The 14,168-nt window shown below is 42.1% G+C and overlaps 1 protein-coding gene and 1 pseudogene across 1 annotated transcript in view; both read left to right on the top strand.

Annotated features, from left to right (window-relative positions):
* Positions 1-1,867, top strand: part of HERC2 (HECT and RLD domain containing E3 ubiquitin protein ligase 2) — a 242,558-nt gene extending 240,691 nt beyond the window's left edge. The window contains 2 exon segments of the mRNA XM_070463934.1: positions 38-250; positions 927-1,867. Of these exon segments, the coding sequence (XP_070320035.1) occupies positions 38-250; positions 927-1,199 (486 nt within the window). The 3' untranslated portion in view covers positions 1,200-1,867.
* Positions 1,868-12,807: 10,940 nt separating this feature from the next.
* On the top strand, positions 12,808-12,907 carry LOC139033927 (U6 spliceosomal RNA; annotated as a pseudogene).
* Positions 12,908-14,168: the final 1,261 nt, after the last annotated feature.

Raw genomic sequence — 14,168 nt, 5'->3', positions numbered from 1 at the left:
GCTGTGGTGTGCTGATGTGCAGTGTGTCCCTCCACAGGTGTGTGGCAGCCCAGACATCCCTCTGCACCTTTTAAAGTCCGTGGCAACGTACAAGGGGGTGGAGCCCTCTGCACCCCTGATCCAGTGGTTCTGGGAGGTGATGGAGTCCTTCTCCAACACTGAGCGCTCCCTCTTCCTTCGCTTCGTGTGGGGCCGCACAAGGCTGCCCAGGACCATCGCCGACTTCCGGGGCAGAGACTTCGTCATCCAGGTGTGGCTCCTGCATGTCCTTTGGGAACAGCTGAGAGTCATGCCCCTCGCACAGAGCTCTGCTGCAGATGAGAAAACAGACAGTTCTTTCCTGTTACATGGTGTTCCTACCCTCTGGAAACAAAATGAAAAACACTTAACTTCTCTGATATGATAGCTCAGAATTTTATGACTACAGGTGTTGGGTACCACTACCTACTTTTAAAAAATGTATCTGTCTACCCCCAGAATATGCTGCTATTAATTCAGCATATTCTAGATTCTGAGCATACACATTATGTAACAAAGCATTTGTCTGATTCTCTGATTAAATTAGGCGAATCAATAAATAATGCTGCTTACTGAGAAAAATCAGAGCACCTGTCAGATTGAGGGTGAGAGTTCTGCCTTGAGTTCTGACTGGTCAGAATCAGGCTCTGTTTACCTGCCAGCCCTTGGGGGTGGAATCACAGTAACCAATTGCTGTTTTTACTGAAAGTCCTAAGAATTAATGAGTTGCTCCTTTTTATTTCTAAAATTGACTGGATGATATTTTTTTCTGATATTTTGTTATTCTTAGCCAAAAACATCATGCTGTCTGTGAATGAGAGTCAGGTCTAACGAATGTAATAAAACAGATTGCAGTTTTACCTTTCCTTGTATATGGTCTCTGATTATTTAACATTTTTCATCAACAGGTGTTGGATAAATACAACCCACCTGACCATTTCCTTCCTGAATCCTACACATGCTTCTTCTTGTTGAAGCTGCCCAGGTATTCCTGTAAGCAGGTGCTGGAGGAGAAGCTGAAATACGCCATCCACTTTTGCAAGTCAATAGACACAGATGATTACGCTCGCATAGCCCTCACAGGAGAGCCGGCTGCAGATGACAGCAGTGACGACTCGGAGAACGAGGATGTGGATTCATTTGCCTCAGATTCTACACAGGATTATCTAACAGGACACTGAGGTGGACAAATGCCGTCTCCCACAAGACCACACAGACTGAATGAGGCGGCAGAGTGCTGCAGGTCAGAGTTCAGGGCGTGCCAGGAGATGGGTCAGTCCTCTAGTGTGTGGGATATTGATTGGAGAGTTAGCCTTGCACTTGGAAACTTTGTTAAAAGGGTCTTCTAACCCACAGTGCTGCATTACATGTAGGACTTTGTGTTTACTAAAGTGTGTAAAGGTTTTAACATGAATACTGAATTGCAGCATATCCGAAAATGAATAAAAAGCCTTTTCCCTTGTGGGTGCAATAGATATTTTCCCCTTCCTTTTAAATGTTGTGCATTGCCTTGATTGTACATTGGAAATACTGTGTAACAATGAAATCGTATTATAAATATTTCAATTAATTTTACTTGGAATTTGTTTATTAAAAGTTTTTTGAACATTAGATGATCAGTATTACTTGAATGCATCCAGAAGTTATTTAAGCCAAACCAAAACAAAAAGGCTATCAGTTCCCCTCTCCTCCCCAGGTGCACATTCTAGCATTTGCGGTGTGTAACTTGAACCAAGTCCTTTCTGTGAACAGTATCATAACTTCTGTCATGGACAGTGCTATATATAATGTTTGTGTCATGTTTATGCCTAAATTTTAATTCTCTATAAATAAAACATTTGTCACAAAATTGTAAGCTGATCTTTCATATATGGTTAAAACTAGCACTGGTGGATATACTACCACCAAAATATAGATTAGTGTTTGATGCAGCACTAGTTAAAATGATTCCAGTCTAATTAGACTTTTTTGGTTACAGAGCCAGACTCATTACAGTGACAAAGGGAGTGATCATCAGGAGACTGGCGAGGTTTAGGGGAGTGGCTGGGGTCCAGACCCTCTCCTGTCCTACATGCCGTCTGCCTGTGCAACCGTGGTTCCCATAGGCCTGGGGGCAAGGGAGTGTTTCTGGCCCCGTCGGCCATGGGGTAGGATTTGGGCTGCTTGTTCCAGGATCATGGGATCATGTGTCTAGTAGGCTCTGCAGAGAGAAAGACTGAGATTGCAGTAGGAAGATTGGTCGATAGGCTTGATGCAGTGGAACTTGGGGTAAACGGTGGAGGCCAGAGGTAAGTGTTTTATGTTGGGAGACTTTGCTCAGGGATCCACTGTGTTACATTAAAAGATCCAAAGAGAAATTTTCTTATGGGCAATTATTCTTGACCAAGTTGGTTATAACAGTTTTCAGCTTGTATTAAAATTTCCATAAGCTGTGAGATTTTTTTGTTTTAATCACCATCCCTTTTGTTGTTAAGTCAGTGGCACACAGTAATTTATTGGACTTCCCTGGTGGTCCAGTGGTTAAGAATCTGCCTGCTAATACAGGGGTCATGGATTCGATCCCTAGTTTGGGAAGGTTCCACATGCTGGGGGGGCAACTCAGCCTGTATGCCACTACTGCTGAAGCTTACGTGCCCTAGACCCTGTGCTCTACAACAGAGACGCCACCAAAATAAGCCCGTGCACCATAACTAGGAAGTAGCTGTCACTCACCACGACTAGAGAAAAGCCAGAGCAGCAACAAGAACCCAGTGCAGCCAAAAATAAAGGTGTGTGTGTTTTTTTTTTTTTAAACAAACACTTAATTTCTCTCTCTTTGCATCTGGGTGGGCTAGTTTTGACTGTGTGGTTCTGGACTAGGGTTGGGTAGGGCTCTGCTTCACATGCCCTTCTGATGACTCAGGGTAGGGGAGCAAGTAAGAACAGGTGCAGCCTGCACTCAGGCTTGAGTCCTTGTCAAGGTGTCTAGAAAGTCCTCTCTTCCAACTACATATCTGCATGAGGCCAAATTTTCTTCATATCCGTCAGTCAAGACATTATGTGGGTGTTTTTCCTGTTTTCCTCCAAGAGTTTTATAGTGTTGGTTCTTACACTATAAAATCCATTTTATTTTTATGTATGGTATTAGGGGTTGCAGGAGACATGGGTTCAGTCCCTGGGTTGAGAAGATCCCCTGAAGAAGGAAATGGCAACTCACTCCAGTATTCTTGCCTGGGAAATCCATGGACAGAGGAGCCTGGCAGGCTATAGTCCATGGGGTTGCAAAAGAGTTGGACATGACTTAGTGACTAAACAACCACTAAACAACATGGTATTAGAGAATGTTCTAATTTCATTCTTTTACATGTAGCTGTCCAGATTTCCCAGCACCACTTACTGAAGAGGCTGTCTTTTCTCCAATATATATTGTTGCCTCCTTTATCATAGATTAGGGTGACCATAGGTTCATGAGTTTATTTTTGGGCCCTTTCTCCCATTCAGTTGATCTGTATTTCTGTTTTTTGTGCCAGTACCACACTGTTTTGATGACTAGTTTTGTGGTATAGTCTGAAGTCAGGGAGTCCTGATTCCTCCAGCTCCATTTTTCTTTCTCAAGATTACTTTGGCTATTCAGAGTCTTTTGTATTTCCCTACAAATTGTAAACTTCTTTGTTCTAATTCTTTGAAGGTAATTTCACAGGGGTTTCATTGAATCTGTAGATTGCTTTGGGTAGTATAGTCATTTTCATTATATTGATTCTTCCAATCTAAGAACATGGTATATCTTTCCATTTGCTTGTGTCCTCTTTGATTTCCTTCATCAGTACTTTATAGTTTTCTGAGTACAGGTCTTTTGTCCCTTAGGTAGATTTATTCCTGGATATTCTTTTTGTTGCAGTGGTAAATGGGATTGTTTACTTAATTTCTCTTTCTGCTCTTTCATTGTTAGTGTATAGGAATGCAAGAGATTTCTGTGCATTAGTTTTGTATCCTGCAACTTTACCAAATTTATTGATCACAGAAAGATCTTTTTTGATCGACCTCCTAAAGTAATGAAAATAAAAACAAAAATAATTGAGACCTAATTAAACTTAAAAGCTTTTGCCCAGCAAAGGAAACCATAAACAAGATGAAAAGAACCTTCAGAATGTGAGAAAATAGTTGCAAACAAGCAACAAAGGATTAATTTCCATAATATACAAACAGCTTATGGAGTTCAATATCAAACAAGCAACCCAATAAATAAATGGGCAGAACACCTAAAGAGACATCTCTCCAAAGAAGATGGCCAACAGACACAGGAAAAGATGCTCGACATCACTGGTAAAGAATCTGCCTGCCAATGCAGGGGACTCATTATTAGAGAAATGCAAATCAAAACTACAGTGAGGTACCACCTCCAGCCAGAATAGCCATCATCAAAAAATCTACAAACAATAAATGCTAGAGAGGGTGTGGAGAAAAGGGAACCCTTCTGCACTGTTGGTGGGAATATAAATTGGTGCAACCACTGTGGAGAGCATCATGGAGGTTCCTTAAAAAGCTGGACGTAACTGTATACTTTTGGCTGAATTGTATTGTTGTACATATGGCAGAAACCAAACATTGTGAAACAATTTTCCTCCAATTAAAGAATAAATTTTTAAAAAAAATTTTAAAAATTAACTTTTCTTGCTGACAAATTTGCATCAGATATAATTTATAATATTTGTATTTATAATTTATAATCATATAAATCTTAAATTTATAATTATGTCTATAATTTATAATAATCTTATTTAGCTTATGTTAAACATAGGCACAATGAAAGTGTTAAAGCTAAACATAGAATTACCATATGACTTGTCCTATACCCTGAGAAAACCATAACTCAAAAAGATACATGTACTCCAATGTTCATTGAAGCCCTATTTAAAATCTGTAGGACATGGAAGCAGCCTATGTGTCCACCATCAGATGAGTGGATGCAGAAGTTGTGGTACATATATCCAGTGGAATATTTGTTGTTTAGTCTCTTAAGTCATGTCTGACTCTTTATGACCCCATGGACTGTAGCCAGCCAGGCTTCTCTGCCCATGGGATTTCCCAGGCAAGAATACTGGAATGGGTTGCCATTTCCTTCTCTGGGGGACCTTCCCAACCCAGGAGTCAAACCGGTGTCTCCACTGTAGGCATCAGGGAAGCCCACAATGGAATATTACTCAGCCATTAAAAGGAATGAAATTGAGTCAGTTGAAGTGATGTGGATGAACCTAGAGACTGTCATACAGAGTGAAGTAAGAAAGAAAGAAATATTGTATATTAATGCATATATATGGAATCTAGAAAAATGGTACTGATGAACCTAATTGCAGACAGAAATCGAGGTGCAGATGTAGAGAATGGACTTCTGGAAGCAGGGGGAACGCAAAGGTGGGGATGAATTGAGTCGCGCTGACATACATACATGGCCACATGTGAAACAGACACCTGGTGGGAAGCTGCTGTATAGCTTAACGCAGGGAGGGCAGCTTGGTGCTCTGTGATGGCCTCAGAGGGTGGGGCGGGGTTGGTGGTGGCAGGGAGGCTCAAGAGGGAGGGGATATATGTGTACATATGGCTGATTCACAATGTTGTACAGCAGAAACCAATATGATATTGTAAAACAATTATATTACCATAAAAAAATTATTAAGATTGTACCTTGATATCTGCAGAAAATTGGTTCCAGGAACCCTAAGGCTACTAAACTGGATGCTCAAGTCCCTTATGTAAAATAGCGTAACATTTGCATATAACATTTGTATATCATCTCATACACTTTAAATCATCTCTTATAATACTTATAATACATATGATACATACTTGTAATACCTAATGCAATGTAAATACTGTGTAAATTGTCAGCACACTCAAAATTTGCTTTTAGGAACTTTCTGGGATTATTTTTCCTGAATGTTTTTGATCTGAGGTTGGTTGAATCTGCACTTGTGGAACAATAGTGGAGGGCTGAGTGTTGCAGTTTTGGACTGCAGAGGCAAAAATGAGAATCTGGTTATCTTAAGCCAGAGAGTAAAGAGACTGATAAAAATGTAAATGCCCTTCACTAATTTTTTTTGTTTTGAAAAATAATTTCTCAAAATAGTATTCATGTTAATAAGAAATTGGTTAATTTTTAGTTTGAAATGAATAATTAAAAGTTTTTCAGTTTTACATACTAACATTTTTGCTGTTTACACTATCTTACCTTGTGGGACTATTAAGAAATTTTTTTTCAGTTTTAATTTCTAATATGGTAACTTGATAAATGTAATTCAGATAAAAATCACTGAGGATACTAAAGGCTTTAGAAGTGAAAAGGGTCTTGAGACCCAAACTGCTGCTTCCTGGGGAGGACAGCTGCCCCCACACCAGCTCACTTCCAGTGTTACGGCCCTGTCCATAAACTTTTGCATAAAGCATACTCACTATGAGCTCTCTCTTTTTCTTTCTTTCTTTCTTTTTTAAGTTTCAGAAGCCCCGAAGGATTATCTATTTCCTCTTTCTTCTGGTGGCACTGCTGTGACCCCAAGTCCCAACTTTGCCCCCAGGGGCAAGTGCATGCCCAGTGGAAGCCACCAGTGCCTGATCCCCTGCTCTCTCTTTTAGGTGGCTTGGATGGAAAGAGCCTTTGGAGGTATGATGATTTCTCCAAGCAGTGACAGCCAGTCCCAGTGTGGGACACTGGAAACTGCAGTTGACATGCTGGTTCTAGAGCAGGGAGTGCTGGACACTGTGTGTCCTAGTCCTGAGACCAGGCGCCTTCTCTTTAATGATGGGCTGGAGTGGTGCTGGTGACATGCCACAGGAACACCCTACACCTAGGTGAGGGGCAGGCCCTCTCCAGTGTGGGGACCTCAACCCGGTGGGCCCCATCTCAGCCACTTTTCACAGTTTCCCCCTTATATGCAAATGAGGCTCCTTTGAGGAAGTCTGCACGATGAATTTTCCTCTAGCTCATTACATTAAAAAAAAAAAAGACTGTTAAAACAGTTTCAGATTCATAGCAAAATAGAGCAGAAAGTATAGAGAATTCACATATGCCCCTTGCCCTTGCACATGCATAGCATTCCCCACTATCAACCTCTGCAACAGAGTGATACATTTGTTACAATTGATAAACCTACGTCAACTCCTCACTGTCACTCAAAATCCACAGTTCACATTAAGGCTTACTCCTGGTGGTATTACATTCTAACGGTTTGGACAAATATATAATGAAGTGTTTCATCACTTTAGTATCACACAGAATAGTGTCAATGCCCTAAAAACCCTCTGTTGTTCAGTCACTAAGTCGTGCCCATTTCTTTGCAACCCCATGGACTGCACCATGCCAAACACCTCTGTCCTCTTCTATCTCCCAGAGTTTGCTCAAATTCATGTCCATTGAGTCCATGATGCTATCCAACCATCTCATCCTCTGCCATCCCCTCCTTTTGCCTTCAGTCTTTCCTGGCATCAGGATCTTTTCCAATGAGTCAGCTCTTGTGACCCACAGACTGCAACACGCCAGGCTTCCCTGTCCATCACTAAATATACTCTTACCATTCCATTCAGCAATTGTGTTTCCTGACATTTATTCAAAAGCTCAAAATACATTTACACAGAAACCATGGGTTACACTTGGTAATGTATATGTTTCAATGCTACTGTCTATTCATCCCACCCTCTCCCTGTGCCATGTCCACAAGTCTGTTCTCTATGTCTGCATCTCTATTCCTGCCCTGCAAATAGGTTCATCAGTACCATTTTCTCTAGATTTCATATATATGTATTAATATACAGCAGTGTGTACATGTCAGTCCCAGTCTATCCCTCTCCTCCACTCCTTTTCCCCTGGTAACCATAGGTTTGTTCTCTAAGTCTGTGAGTCTGATTCTATTTTGTAAATAAGTTTGTTGTGTCATTTTTAAAGATTTTGCATATGTGATATCATATAATATTTGTCTTTCTCTGTCTGACTTAATTCACTCAGTATGATAATCTCTAGATCCATCCACGTTACTGTAAATGGCACTGTTTCTTTTTAATGACAGTAATATTCCATTGTATGTATGTATCACATCTCCTTTATCTGTTCATCTGTGGATGGACATTTATGTGCTTTTCATGTCTCTCTATTGTAAACAATGCTGCAATGAACATTAGCGTGCATATATCCTTTCAAACCATGTTTTCCTCTGGGTATATGCCCGGTAGTGAGATTGCAGGGTCATGTGGTAGCTCTATTTTTAATTTCTTACAGAAACTCCATCCTGTTGTCCATAGTGGCTGTACCAATTTGCATTCCCACCAGCAGTGCAAGTGGGTTCCTTCTCTCCACACCCTCTCTAGCATTTATTGTTTGTGGATTTTCTTGAGGATGGCCGTTCTGACTGGTGTGAGGTGATATCTCATTGTAGTTATAATTTGCATTTCTTGAATAATTAGCAACATTGAGCATCTTTTCATGTGCCTTTTGGCCATCTGTATGTCTTCCTTTGGAGAAATGTCTATTTAGGTCATCTGCCCATGTTTTTGATTAAGTCGATTTTCTTTTTTAAATTGAGCAAATAGCTCTATGAGCTGTTTTTATATTTTGGAGATTAATCCCTTGTTGGTCACATCATTTGCAAATATTTTCTTCCATTCTGTGGATTGACTGTGCATTTTGTTTATGGGTTCCTTTAGTGAGCAGAAGCTTTTAAGTTTAATTTGATCCCATTTATTTATTTTGCTTTCATTTTCATTACTCTAGGAGACAGATTGAAAAAGATATTGCTATGATTTATGTCAAATAGTGTTCTGCCTTCATTTTCCTCTAAGAGTTTTATAATATCTGGTCTTACACTTAGGTCTTTAATCCATTTTGAGTTTGTTTTTGTGTATGGTATTAGGGAATGTTCTAATTTCATTCATTTACATATAGCTGTCCAGTTTTCCCAGCACCATTTATTGAAGATACTGTCTTTTCTCCACTGTAACCCTGCCTCACTTGTTGTAGATATTTGATCATATATATGTGTTTTTATTTCTGGTCTTTCTACCCTGTGTCATTAATCTATATTTCTGTCTTGATGACTGTAGCTTTGTAGTATAACCTGAAGTCAGGAGCCTGATTCCTCCAGCTCCATATTTCTCTCTCAAGATTGCTTAGGCTATTTGGTGTCTTTTGAGTCTCTGTACAAATTTTAAAAAATTTTTTGTTCTCATTCTGTGAAAAATTCCATTGGTAATTTGATAGCAATCACACTGAATCTGTAGATTGCCTGGGTAGTACAGTCATTGTCACACTGTTGATTCTTGCAGTCCAAGAATGAGGTCTGTCTTTCCACCTGTTTGTGTTTTTGTCAGTGGTTATTCAGTAGTTAGTTGTGATTTAGTAGATGTGTTAGTAGATGTTGGTTTCTGTAAGAAGGGATGAATTCACGTCCTTCTACTCTGCCATTTTGTCTCCTCCCTACTAAATGCCTTTAAACTGCAGAATTTAGTCCAGAATTCCTCCCATTGCTTGCATTAAGCCTTCATTGTTCAGTTAGACTATCCTTGGCTAGAGAGACATTCATGCAATTTAAAACATGGCTGTAATGGTTTTGACATTTCTTTCATCAAGAGCTGGGAGCTGTGTCCTTCCCCTTGGACCTGGCCTCTGTGGCTGCTTGCTAAATGGAATATGGCAGAGGTGACACCTGCCTATCTTGGGTCAGGCCTCAGGGACCTGGCTTCCATTTCCTGACTCTTGGGCCCCAGGCAGCATGCCGTGAGGCAGTCCACACATTAAGGCCCAGGCCACGGGGCAATGGCAGTAGACCCACACCAGCTGTGAGTTAGTACTCCCCCAGACGCTTGCAGCCTCCAGACTCGAGTCACTTCCCACCTTTGTGTCGCCCTGCCTGTCTCCGTCTATAGATGAGCTGTTTCCATGGTGCGTTTCTGAATTCCATTCTGACCAAAAGAATCTGGGAGCATGATAGACGGTCACTATTTTTGTTACTAAACTTGGGATGGCTTGTTTGTTACAGCAATAGATAAAGACCTGTCTGAGTTTGTGTTTGATTTTTCCGCTTTCTGAGGTGGGCCAAGAGGTAGAAGGAAACTGCTCTGGCCATCTGCCCCAGTTTCCCTTCCTTTCCCATACCTATAAAGGATCAGTACACAGGTTTGGCTGATCTGACCATCTGTGGGGACAAGTGGATGAACAGAACACAGGGGCTTTGTGGTCAGCAGACAAGGGCTGGGGTCCACAGAAGCCTGAAGAGCCAGTGGTCACAGGGACCCTGGAGGAGGGTGGAGTTCATAAAGGGAAGCCACTGAACACGTGGCTGGAGGGCCAGGCAAGGGATCACCCTGAGTTATACCTGTCAATTGAGGGTCTGAGGTCAGGGGCACCTTCACAGGATCACACACAAACACATCAAATATGCATATACACACATTCACACAAACCCACCACTGTATATAATATAAGCAAAAGGATTTTAGTGCAGAAATGCTGAAATTGCATGTACTTTCAAGTATGGTTGACCCTTGATCAACATGGGGGCTAGGGATGCACAGGTGAAAATCCATGTGTAAATGGACCTACACAGTTCAAACTCATATTGTTCCAGGGTAAACAGTACCATGTACTTCAAAATACACACTGTTGGCCTTTGTGTCAGATTCCAATGATGCTGCTCTTTGCTGAAAAAAACTTAAGAGAGCTGCTATTTTGGAATTTCCTGAGCCATCCAAGAAAAGTATGCTTTTATAGTGATATCTTGGTAAAATCACCATGTCTTTCCTGAACTGTCCCCAACCACTCTGGCTGAGGAAATCTAGTCCCCATTCATGGGAAAGCAGGGCCATCTGAATTACACTACAGGTTTCTAGTGATGCTTCTGTATCCAATCCTTATTCCCAGCTGCCAAGAAGGGAACCCCCACCTGGACCTGGTTTCAGCAACCAAGAGGGAGGGCTGGCAATAAATCAGGATCCGAGAGAAATCACGGTTTGGTCCAGCACGGTGCGTGGCCTTGGAGACTCCCCTGCTCTGAGGGGCCTTCGCTACCGTGTGGGTTTGACCATGAAAATGCCAATTCCTTGCAAGGGTGAGGTTTCCTCCCTAATTTAGGCCATGCAAGTTCACCCCCTGGAGCAGGAATGGGGTGATTTCACTACAAACGTTTAGCAGCTACTCAAGAGACATTAGGCAGGCTTGGGGTCAGCATGTAGATGCTGGGGACATGTGCATGAGGCACGGAGAGCCATGTGGTAGCCACAATTGCCCTGCTGGTGCTTCGTGACCCTTCTCTGCTCAGGTTGGCACTCACAGTCCGCCTCCCACTGTATGGAGGCCATTCAGTAAGGGCAGGGCAGCCTGAAACCTTCTGTCTGCCCCAGATGCCTACACATGCGTGCTCTGGGGCCCCCTCACCACTTTCCCATGTTAACAGTTCTCAAGGTGCTGGAGGAAGACTTGGCCAGGGTGGCCCCCACTCCACATGAACTGGGTTGCTGCTGTGTCCACACAGGCTGCGAGTGGCAGTCTGAACAGAGACAACTGCTGATGTGGCACTGGGCCTCCTCTTGGAGAGGAGGGGCCTCCAGCTGGAGAGCCAGCACTGGCATCGCTCTGCGGGAATGCCCACGGTGCTCTGGGAGGCCTGGCGACCCTGCGTCCTTGGTCCTTGCTCCTGGGCAGCCCCCAACACACCCTGCTTTGTACAGTTCAGTTCAGTTCAGTTCAGTCGCTCAGTCGTGTCTGACTCTTTGTGACCCCATGAATCGCAGCACGCCAGGCCTCCCTGTCCATCACCAACTCCCGGAGTTTACTCAAACTCATGTCCACTGAGTCGGTGATGCCATCCAACCATCTCATCCTCTGTCGTCCCCTTCTCCTCCTGCCCTCAATCCCTCCCAGCATCAGGGTCTTTTCAAATGAGTCAGCTCTTTGCACCAGGTGGCCAAAGTATTGGAGTTTCAGCTTCAACATCAGTCCTTCCAAGGAACACCCAGGACTGACCTCCTTTAGGATGGACTGGTTGGATCTCCTTGCAGTCCAAGGGCTTCTTCTTCTTCAACACCACAGTTCAAAAGCATTGATTCTACAGCATACATGTTAAAAATGTGTACCTTCAAACACCTAGTGTAACTGGGCTTCATGGTTCCCTCAGAGAGGCTTGGAGAGGAAACTCCCATCAGGATAACTTTTTGAGTTCTGCCTGTTACACTGTAGGTGAGCCAAGAGCTTTGGACTTCCTGCAGTGCCCAGTAGATTAAAGCCCCAGTGGGGCTTCTCAGTCAATGGCAAGCCTGTGTGTCTGTCTGTGTGTGCCTATACATATGTCTGTGTTGGTGTGTGTGTAGTTATTTATGTGTCTCTCTGTGTGTGCTTCTGAATCTGTGTGTGTGATGTCTGTGATGTGTGTGTGTATGTTTGTGTCTCTGTGAATAGTTTACTTGTCTCAGTGTGTCTGTATTTCCTTATGTGTTTATGGGTCCGTGTGTGTACAAGGGTGCATCTGTATGTGTGTGAGTGTGTTGTATGATACAGTGGTTTCCACAAGTGTAACCTTCACAGCCCTAGGCTGGAGGTGGGAAAGCTTTAGAAAATAAGATGAATGCTGATCAGGTTTATCAGCTGTAGTAGAGAACTCTTAAAGAGCAGAACAGAAAAAAGTAGGCAGAATATTTACTGATTTCGCATTTTCTCAATTCTTGTTCATAGGGAAAACCCTGTTAACAAGTATCAATACTTGGCTACCTCCTATCAAGTAGAGCTTGACAGGGCACAGTAAGTGCTGGTCACACCTAGTGTTCAGAGAGGGCTCTGCTCATTTTGGCACATACCAAAATTGGAACCATGCAGAGAAGATTAGTATGGCCCCTGAGCAAGGATGACATGTAAATTCGTGAAACATTTTTATTTTCAAAACTGTTAGAGGAAACCAAGGCAGAAGACTCTTTGACATAAATTGCAGCAAGATCTTTTTTAACCCCATCCTAGAGTAATGAAAATAAAAACAAAAGAAAGAAATAGGACCTAATTAAGCTTAAAACCTTTTGCACAGCAAAGGAAAAAAGCCATAAACAAAGCAAAAAGACAACTGTTAGAATGGGAGAAACATTTGCAAACAAAGCAATTGACAAAGAATTAAACTGCAAAATATACAAACAGCCCATGCAGCTCAATATCAAAAAACAAACAACCCAATCAAAAAATGAGTGGAAGACCTAAACAGACATTTCTCCAAAGTAGAAGAAATACAGAAATACAAACATAGATGGCCAACAAGTACATAAAAAAATGCTCAACGTCATTCATTAGAGAAATGCGAATCAAAACTACAATGAGGTATTCAAAAAGATACATGTACCCCAGTGTTCATCACAGCACTATTTACAATAGCCAGGACATGGAATGTCCATCAATGGAGGAATGGATAAAGAAGATGTGGTACAAATATACAATGGAATATTACTTGAGACTGTCATACAGAATGAAGTAAGTCAGAAAGAGAAAAATCAAACATTGCATGATAGAGATGATCTGCAAAGCAGAACCAGAGACATGGATGTAGAGAACGAGCCTCTGGATGCCAAGGGGGATGTGGGTGGGTGGGTAGGATGAACTGGGAGCTTGGGGCTGAGATAGATACATGTATGCATATAATGTATAAATAGATAACTAATGAGAACCTACTGTATAGCACAGGGAAATCCACTCAGTGCTCTTGGTGACCTAAACAGGAAGGAAATCCCCCAGAGACACGCTCTATGTGTATATATAGCTGGTTCATTTTGCTGTACTGCAGAAGCTAACACAGCATTGTAAAGCAAGTATACTCTGATTTAAAAGGAGAGAGAGCTCTGACCAGGAGCATCTTTTCTTTATTTCTTTTTTATTAAAAGAATTAAATTTTTTTTAAAATATATTTTTTAAATCTAAGGATAATTGCTTTACGGAACTGTGTTGGTTTCTGCCAAACATGAACTTGAATCAGTCATAGGTACACATCATGTCCCCACTCTCCTGAACCTCGCTCTCACCTCCTACTCCATCCCACCCCTCTAGGTTTGTTACAGAGCCTGGGTTTGAGTTCCCTGAGTCATACAGCAAATTCTCAGTGATTGTCTTCACTGTTTGATGGCCTCTTGCAGCTGCTGGGGTAAGGGAGCAGGCGCGGGAGCAG

The sequence above is a fragment of the Odocoileus virginianus genome, unplaced genomic scaffold (genome assembly GCF_023699985.2).
Source record: "Odocoileus virginianus isolate 20LAN1187 ecotype Illinois unplaced genomic scaffold, Ovbor_1.2 Unplaced_Contig_9, whole genome shotgun sequence".
In the NCBI taxonomy this organism is placed as follows: domain Eukaryota; kingdom Metazoa; phylum Chordata; class Mammalia; order Artiodactyla; family Cervidae; genus Odocoileus; species Odocoileus virginianus.
The sequence above is the reverse complement of the archived record's forward strand: the minus strand, read 5'-3'. Positions and strand labels throughout refer to the sequence as shown.